General features: G+C 37.0%; 2 protein-coding genes across 2 annotated transcripts in view; both read left to right on the forward strand.

Moving 5' to 3' along the window:
• The first annotated feature begins 1,691 nt into the window (after positions 1-1,691).
• Positions 1,692-2,784, forward strand: LOC140335757 (gamma-crystallin-3-like). The gene is made up of 3 exons (XM_072418672.1): positions 1,692-1,808; positions 2,057-2,299; positions 2,443-2,784. Exons 1-3 carry the CDS (start codon positions 1,800-1,802, stop codon positions 2,716-2,718), a joined length of 528 nt encoding a protein of 175 aa, XP_072274773.1. The 5' UTR covers positions 1,692-1,799; the 3' UTR covers positions 2,719-2,784.
• Positions 2,785-7,318: 4,534 nt separating this feature from the next.
• LOC140335760 (gamma-crystallin 1) overlaps positions 7,319-8,724 on the forward strand; it is a 31,303-nt gene continuing 29,897 nt past the window's right edge. The window contains exons 1-2 of the mRNA XM_072418675.1: positions 7,319-7,416; positions 7,904-8,146. Coding sequence (XP_072274776.1) covers positions 7,408-7,416; positions 7,904-8,146 — 252 coding nt within the window. The 5' untranslated portion in view covers positions 7,319-7,407. The remainder of the gene's footprint in view (positions 7,417-7,903; positions 8,147-8,724) is intronic.

An 8,724-nucleotide genomic window follows, 5' to 3' on the forward strand; every position in this document is an offset into this window, starting at 1 on the left:
TGCCTGATTTCACACTCAGCCTTCCCTGATACCCTGTATTGTGATGAACCCTGAACTCCCTGTTCCTCCCCCTGACTTCCTATTTAAGCCCTGTCCTGAATTTCCTTTTTGTCAGATATTTGTGCTCCTGCCAGTGCCTTGCCTTTTACTCCTACTATCTCGTGTACTGGCCTCTGGGCCCTCTCCCAGGTTGTGACGGTGTGTCTGTCCTCTCTGTCAGACAAGTAACCTTTCTCACTTCACTTCCAGACACTAGCCTGGCTCACGGAACTCATTAGAACAAGGCTCTTAGTCACAAACCGGCTCACTAAAAATGGTGGTGCCCACAAACATACTACCAGACAGAGGTTCAGGGGAGCTCCATTTACTCACAATTTACCAGAATGCACTAAACATTTATTTTAGTAAAATTGAGCTAACCCACTTTAGGAGATACCCAGTGATACATTTCACTCCAGCTATTAATAAAATAATGTACATGATGACAATTCTTCACTCTATCCTATTGATTATTTTTTATTTCCTTAACAAATTCAAACAGGCATACATCTATTTGAACAGTTCATGCAGGTAAAGGTGATGTACCTAAATAAACAAAGGAACACAGAATGCACAACATGGATTTTAAATGCCCACCACAGACCTTTATTTGACAACCATTTAAACTTTCACAATAATAATTAACATTATAACATATTCTAACTATACAAATACAGTCTCATATGAAAAAGGGGGATGGGGGTCTTTGGCATCCACTACCCTATAGTGGATTGACTAAAATTCAAACTTTGTCACCAGCCTTAAGGACAGCTCGAACTTCTGATTTTTGTTTTACCATGGGATCAAGCTCCCAGTAAGCATTGAAACCAAAAGGAGGAACACAATACCTACTAATATGCCCCTCACATTTTGTATAGCTACCTGTACAATACTAGACACCCACCCCCATCCCCAAACTGCCTAGCTGCTGAGTAGGGATGAGCGAGAATGCATGCTAAGTACAGCTCGGTGATCATGAGAACTGAACTGCAGATGAACTCTCAATGGAGAACCTCCGTTGAGAGTTCATCTGCAGTTTCACTGGAGGTTTATTCATCTCTAGTGCCCCTGGATCTCAGTGGATTCTCAGGGCTGCATTCGTTCATGAAAGCCAATCAGAGAGCACTAGAGGTTTTGAATGTAGAGACATGTCCCCATTTACCTCTAGAGCCGGGGATTGCACACTGAATTGATCAATGAATGCAGCCGTCGCATGCATTCATTGATCAGCACAGCCTGTGATTATTTATTTATTTTTTTAATTTTTTTTTAAATTAAAATTCAAGTTTGATGTGTACATTATTAGTTGTTGCATGTGCTAAGGAGAAATAAATATGTAAAATAAATGTTAAGTTCTTTTTGCAACAAACTTTGAAACAAACCTTATAAACAGCCTGAAAAAAAACTCAATGTAAAAAGGGGCTTACAAATATTTACCATTTTTAGTACCATAATATCCTGACACCAAATACATGCAATGCTTTATATTTTTACAAAACTTTGTCAGTTTGAAACAAATGTTTTCACCTATGACCTTTGAAGCATCTGCAAATATACAGCAGTAGAAATAGTCAATGAAAGTGAGAAGTGTGCAAAAAAAGACAAAGACCTATACATTGTCTATAGCGAACAGAAAGCAGTCAGGATTAGTGACTCTCTGCAACATCAGCAAACAGAATTATATAAAAGAGATTCCACTGCAATGCTAAAACAGCTCTCAGTTCACAGCTCGTAGCTACTGGGTCACTTCTCCAGTCAAAATGGTTAAGGTATGCTTCTTTCTATTTGTAAAACAGAATCCAGACTTTGATTTTTTACTAAAGTTTTCTGTACATAGATATAGTGCATAGTGCATATAGTGCATTTTAAACATTTTTTAAAGCATCATCTGAAACAGTTAGCATTGTAAAACTGAAATGACAGACATTCTATGTGCAAGGTATAAGCAGAAATTCTTGTATATGCAACACATCCATGAGTCCTCAATATTATTTCTTTTTTCAATGTCTTTCCATAGATCATCTTTTACGAGGACAAGAACTTCCAGGGTCGCTCCTATGAGTGCAACTCTGATTCCTCTGACTTGTCTTCATACTTCAATCATTGTAACTCCATCCGAGTGGAGAATGGCAACTGGATCCTGTATGAACATCCTAACTACAGGGGCCACCAGTATTTCTTGAGGAAAGGAGAATATCCTGACTTCCAGCAATGGTTAGGATACAATGACTCCATCAGATCCTGCCGTCTGACTCCACAGGTATATTTTACTTTTTATAATAAACTAGCAAATATTTTAAATGTTGCCCAACTCTTATAACAGTTGTTAGTTCAATTGACTTTCCAGTTCTGACCTATTGGTAGAAAAACACGAAATAATGCAATACCTTTTATTTAATACAGCATCGTGGACCCTTCAGGTTAAGTGTCTATGAAAAAGAGGACTTTAAAGGACAGATGATGGAGTTTACTGAAGATTGTCCCCATGTTTTTGAGCAGTTCCGCTACAATGACATCCACTCCTGCAATGTGCATGATGGATACTGGATGTTCTATGAGGAGCCCAACTACAGAGGACGTCAATACTATCTGAGACCTGGAGAGTACAGGAGATACAGTGACTGGGGAGCTTCTAACTCAAGAATTGGTTCTTTTAGACGCGTCCAGTATCAGTTTTAAACAAAAAAACAATGATAAACAAACAAAACCACCTAAACTTTAAATAAAGCATTACTTTAATGTAAACTTTAAATTGTATTTTGTATCATTCTGTTAGATTAAGAACATGAAAAAGGTAACAATGATTTGGTCCATGCTCTTGATGAAGCCGGCTCCATTTTTAAAATTTTTCCAATTTCCAAAAAATAAATATACAGGTTCTTCATTTATAGCAACACAAAAAACAAATTTTCTAAAAAAATGAATGTCTCTTTACAACAATTTACTAGTCTGGGTGTACAGAAGAAAAAACTTTTAAAAACTGAGCAAAATTATTTACCAGTATCAAGGTCTTCTTTACTACCTCCTAGTTTTGGTAAATTCCAAAAGGTATAACAATTTTTTTTATCACACCTGTACAAAGCAATCACCTGGCAAAGGTAATATAGGGATATTCCCCAAAAATCTGATTGATAAACCATTTTTTCTGAGTGGCTGGTAAAATGACTCTAGGGATGCTGAGAATTGCTGGAAATGCTGAAAATTGAGGTAGGCTAGAACTGTTTATTTGTACAACTGTTGTTAAAAAGCAAAACTCACATTTACCTTTTAGGCATACAGTTGTACTGCAGCATGTATGCATCCTAAATGCCATAACAAGTAAAAAGAAGACAAACCATGATAAGAAATAGGATCAAATAAATGCACCATGACCAACCACATGTTTATTATATATAAAGAAACAATCCATTGGACTGACAAATTGGACGAGTACACGATTGGACTTCTGCTCTTGGCCATTTTACAACATAACACACAAGGAAGAGAATTATACTTTCTTTATAAATATTATTTTGGTTAATATACAAAGATAAAATAAATTTTTATATGGATATCTCCACTCATAATAGTCGACATATACAGTAAGGGAAAGAAGTATTTGATCCCCTGCTGATTTTGTACATTTGCCTTCTGACAAAGAATTGACCAGTCTATAATAGTAATGGTAGGTTTATTGTAGGTGTGAGAGACAGAATAACAACAAAAGAACCATCAAAAACTCTGTGCTCAAAAGTCAGAGCTTGATGTGCATTGTAATGAGTGAAATAAGTATTTGATCCCTATTGACCAGTCTCTCGACTGGCTAGGCCACTCCAGGACCTTCATGTGCTTCTTCTTGAGCCACTCCTTTGTTGCCTTGGCTGTGTGTTTTGGGTCATTGTCATGCTGGAATACCCATCCATGACCCATTTTCAATGCCCTGGCTGAGGGGAGGAGGTGCTCACCGAAGATGTGACGGTACATGGCCCGGCCCATTGTCTCTTCAATGCAGTGAAGGTGTCCTGTCCCCTTAGCAGAACCCCCCCCCCAAAGCATAATATGTCCACCTCCATGTTTGACGGTGGGGATGGTGTTCTTGGGGTCATAGGCAGTATTTCTCCTTCTTCAAACACGGTGAGTTGATTTGATGCCAAAAGAGCTCAATTTTGGTCTTATCTGAACACAACACTTTCACCCAGTTCTCCTCGCGATCATTCAGATGTTCATTGGCAAACTGCAGATGGGCCTGTACATGTGCCCCTCCATGGACCCTGCAAGATTTCAGTCCTTCATGACGCAGTGTGTTACCAATTGTTTTCTTGGTGACTATGGTCCCAGCTGCCCTGGGATCCTTGACAAGTTCCCCCGTGCAGCTCTGGGCAACTCCACAAGGGGAGATCTTGCATGGAGCCCCAGACCAAGGGAGATTGACAGTTATTTTGTGTTTCTTCCATTTGCGAATTATCACGCTAACTGTTGACACCTTCTCACCAGCCTAGTGTAGGTCTACAATCTTGTCCCTGACATCCTTAGACAGCTCTTTGGTCTTGGTCATGGTGGCTAGTTTGGAATCTGATTGATTATTTGCTTCTGTGGACAGGTGTCTTTTATACAGGTACTGTAACAAGCTTGGGTTAGGAGCACTTCCTTACAGAGGGGGCTCCTAATCTAAGCTTGTTACCTGCATACAGTGAAGTCACCAGGGAGCCTGAAATCCTGTTGGTTGATAGGGGATCAAATACCTATTTCACTCATTACAATGCATATCAAGCTCTGACTTTTGAGCACTGGGTTCCAGTGTTGTTATTCTGTCTCTCAAAGCTACAATAAACCTACTATTACAATTATAGACTGGTCATTTCTTTGTCAGACAAAATCATCAGGCAATCAAATACTTCTTTCCCTCACTGTAGGTAGACAATAATATATTTATATAATTCTCAACTAGTGTTGTCCTAGTAATTACTAATTCCAATCTAAATTGTGTCCTAAACAGCCATACCAGCTCTACTGGTGTTGCTGTCACTAATGCACATAATTGTAATGTAAATATGTTTGATATTCTATGTATGATTAGCAAAATTATCTTTGTTTCTTGAAAAAAATATATTTTAATGGAGTGCATTTTTCACTGTTGTGTGTTGGAGAAAATCTGAAAATTCCAAAATAATTTTATTTTATCTACAAACTGCTTTTGAAGCAATATTTTAGTGGGATGATTAGCCTGAATTTTTTCTATACTAAGCAAAAATAAATATAGTGATGCAAGAAACTATCTAGCAAGGGCGTCTACATGTTGTAACTTCTTCTCATCATGAGATACGATCCTATGAGTAAGACACATAAATAAATAAAAAATAAAAACCAAGACACAAATAATTTTTTATTACATCATGCAACAGATTTCACATTTACTGAAAACACGAAACCATAATTCAAAACATGAACTAAATAGAGAAATAGAGAAATACAGTGTTTAAAGCATGTTAGAAAAATACATGCCAATATGTGTACAAACGTTTTTTTTGAATGATACCCAAAGCTCTAAACCAATGTTTCTCAACCAGGGTTACTCCAGAGGTTTGTAGTGGTTCCTCAAGCATATGGGCAGTCTGTGACAAATGATCTATCTATAAGGGAGATATTCCTCCCAATGCCCAGCAATGTGAACGGTATTCTACCCACTGACCACTAGTTTGATGTACTGGGTTGAGAATCACTGATGTACTGGTTGAGAACCACTACTCAATGTAAAACATTGTAGTGCACAAAAAACCACTGTGCTTCAGTTAGTTTTAGCAATAACAGTCTTTTTCATCAAGTGGTATAAGAGACACATTGCCCGGCTGAAACTGACCTGTGTTTACTGAAGCTGTACCTATTATTACAGTTGCAAAATCTCAATGAAATAAAGAAAAATGAAGAACTAAGAGCAGATAAAGCAGTTTCAAAATTGCTGAGTGGCAGTACAATTTTTATTCTCTACAAAGCTTTTAATAAACTGAAATGGCTGCTATGGATCCTCCCCTACACACACCTTTCAAGGTGCGGGGTTTGACTTACTAATATGCCTCTTAGTTTTAAACTCCTAAAGTGTTTAAATCAGAATTTGTCATGATTATTTTTTCAAAACTGTACAGGTTTTTCTGTAAAACTGAACCTCCTCACTACAGTGGACAATGGTTATTTAGCCTGGTACTTAGCAGTATTTTTAAAGGGTAACTTCACTATTCAACCACATAAAATCTCACATTTGCAAAAAACGGAACAGGTATCTATATAATGCCCAAGTATCTGTCACTGAAGTTGGGTCTCACTCTGACACTTCAGGTCTGAATGGATTATTACAAATTGGATAATGAGCTCAACATATGTTATTTTTACTGACTGAAAGAGCCCCATTGCCCAGAAACCCAGTCATACCTAATCTCATGTTAAAGAGACCCTGTCTTAGTGAAAAACAAAAAACAATGCTGCTAGAGTAGTGTTGATGTTCACTTGTGAACTCCAATAGAACACAGAATGTACAAGAAGCAGTTTGGTGCAGTCAAATTTTAGTAGGAAGTATCGTGTCTCATGTCAGGAATGTTTTGGAGAATGCTAATCTTTCTAATATGTGCATTGGGCTTAAAGAGGTTCTAGACCTTCTTCATGCTATCCACATGGAAAAACAAAGATTTGGGCTACGCTTTTAAGTATAAAACATTGGCATCTTTATGTAACCATCTGGTTGTAAATAGACGTGCCTATATCATTCTGTGATGTCAGATTACAAAATAACAAAATCAGAAAACATGATTTATGATACACTATAACTATATGTAAAAATGTTTTTTTATATAATTTAACACATTTCATGTTTTTGAAGGCAAGGATTCTTACTTCTTTTAGAGCTTTATAACTATTATTTCAACTGGACATATAATTTTTTCTAAATATATTCCCAAAATAATAAAATACATTATTTTTTCTGTTTTGGTATATAATTATAGTTACCTATGACAACAGAGAAAAAATATCCCTATAACATGAATAAGCCCGGGATTTTCCAGATAAACTTTTTAGGGGTAGGTGTTGAACACGCAACATCCTAAATGGCATGACTAAAGATCACACAAAACATGAACGTATTTTCTGAGAAGCTACACAACGTTCTATTATCTGCTTAAGCTTTGTTTAACAAAGCACAACCCCCGTTGTAAGCAATTCTAAACAATAGTAACTAATACAGTAAAGTCTCACAAACAATAAAGGATAAAAGTTCTATACCTTTTTTTAAACTGACGGAAAACAGATTCATTTTGCAGACATCATCATCAGTAACAGTTTAAAAGGACCCCACCATCAGCACTATGACATTAGCAAGGCTGCAACAGAGCAGAAAGCAAAATGGTCAAGGTATAGTATTACAGATATTTTAACGTTATACTGTTTTAAAGCTGAACTCCAGGTTTCCCCCACACTGCAAGGATAACACATGTATGGAGTACCCACAAAAAGAAAAGTCTCTCCTTGTCTCCTGCTCCCTTGGCATCTGGCATAGTCCTCCCTTTTAGACATTTCAGGTTGTGGATGAGCCGTCATGTACAGTGCATGACTACTGGTCCTGCCTTGTAGAGGATGATGCCAGAATGCCTGGGACTAACAATGTGTAAAAATTAGAAACAGCTTACTGATATCTGTCACAAGAGCAAAAAAAAAACTCATCCTAGACTTAAACAAGCATTGTACTCTTGTGTTTTTTTCCCCTTTGTTCTTAAAGTTAGGCTTTAAGGGACTGAAAATTTACGTAAAATATGTGAAATTTTTAATTAGTGTTACACATACATTTCATATGATTGAATACTCTCAAAACAAACATTTATACCAACCTTTCTTTTTCTAGATCACATTTTACGAGGACCGAAATTTCCAGGGTCGCTCCTATGAGTGTAACACTGACTGCTCTGATCTGTCTTCATACTTCAGTCGTTGTAATTCTATTCGTGTAGAAAATGGAAACTGGATCTTGTATGAGTTTCCCAACTACAGAGGACACCAGTACTTCCTGAAGAGAGGAGAATATCCTGACTTCCAGCAATGGCTGGGTTACAATGATTCAATCAGATCCTGCCGTCTGACTCCACAGGTATGAGTAATAACCAAGTTTCTAGTATTACCATACAATATCCAATAATTTTGGTAAAAAAGAAGCCTTCTCCCACACCATTTAACAGTATTTAGTGTGAAGGCCGTTATGACCAATTTGTACCACTACTCTTCCACCCTCTTAAAAAAGTGCACCTTCAGTAATGACCTTCTAATATACATGGTTGTGGCCTCTCCTCCTAACCTCTGAAAGAGAACAAGAGTCAATAAATCAGCAGTAATTTCCTGAAGCCATGTATGGTTGTTAAAACCCCTTTATTCTTGTTTCCTATTTGTAACTTCACATAACGACAACCTGTGATAGCAGCCACCGTTTCTATTGGTCTTGCTAATCATGACAGTTTTATTCTTATCTTCACAAAATAGGACTTCCAAATTCCACCCTGCTTTGTTACACATTTATTAATGTTATACTATGTTAATTTCATACTAAAAAATATTACACACAATTTTTTTCCAGTTTAGTTACTTTTAAAATATAAGGCTAATAGTCATGCCTAATAGCTATATTTCATATGTTACCTTGTACATAAAATCCAATTTTTTTTTGGGGGGGGG

The sequence above is a fragment of the Pyxicephalus adspersus genome, chromosome 7, assembly GCF_032062135.1.
Source record: "Pyxicephalus adspersus chromosome 7, UCB_Pads_2.0, whole genome shotgun sequence".
NCBI lineage: Eukaryota > Metazoa > Chordata > Amphibia > Anura > Pyxicephalidae > Pyxicephalus > Pyxicephalus adspersus.

Excerpts from the sequence above, each read along its gene's own strand:
- LOC140335757 (XM_072418672.1), top strand. Across the intron at positions 2,300-2,442 it reads CCTGCCGTCTGACTCCACAG|CATCGTGGACCCTTCAGGTT; the intron begins GTATATTTTACT and ends TATTTAATACAG.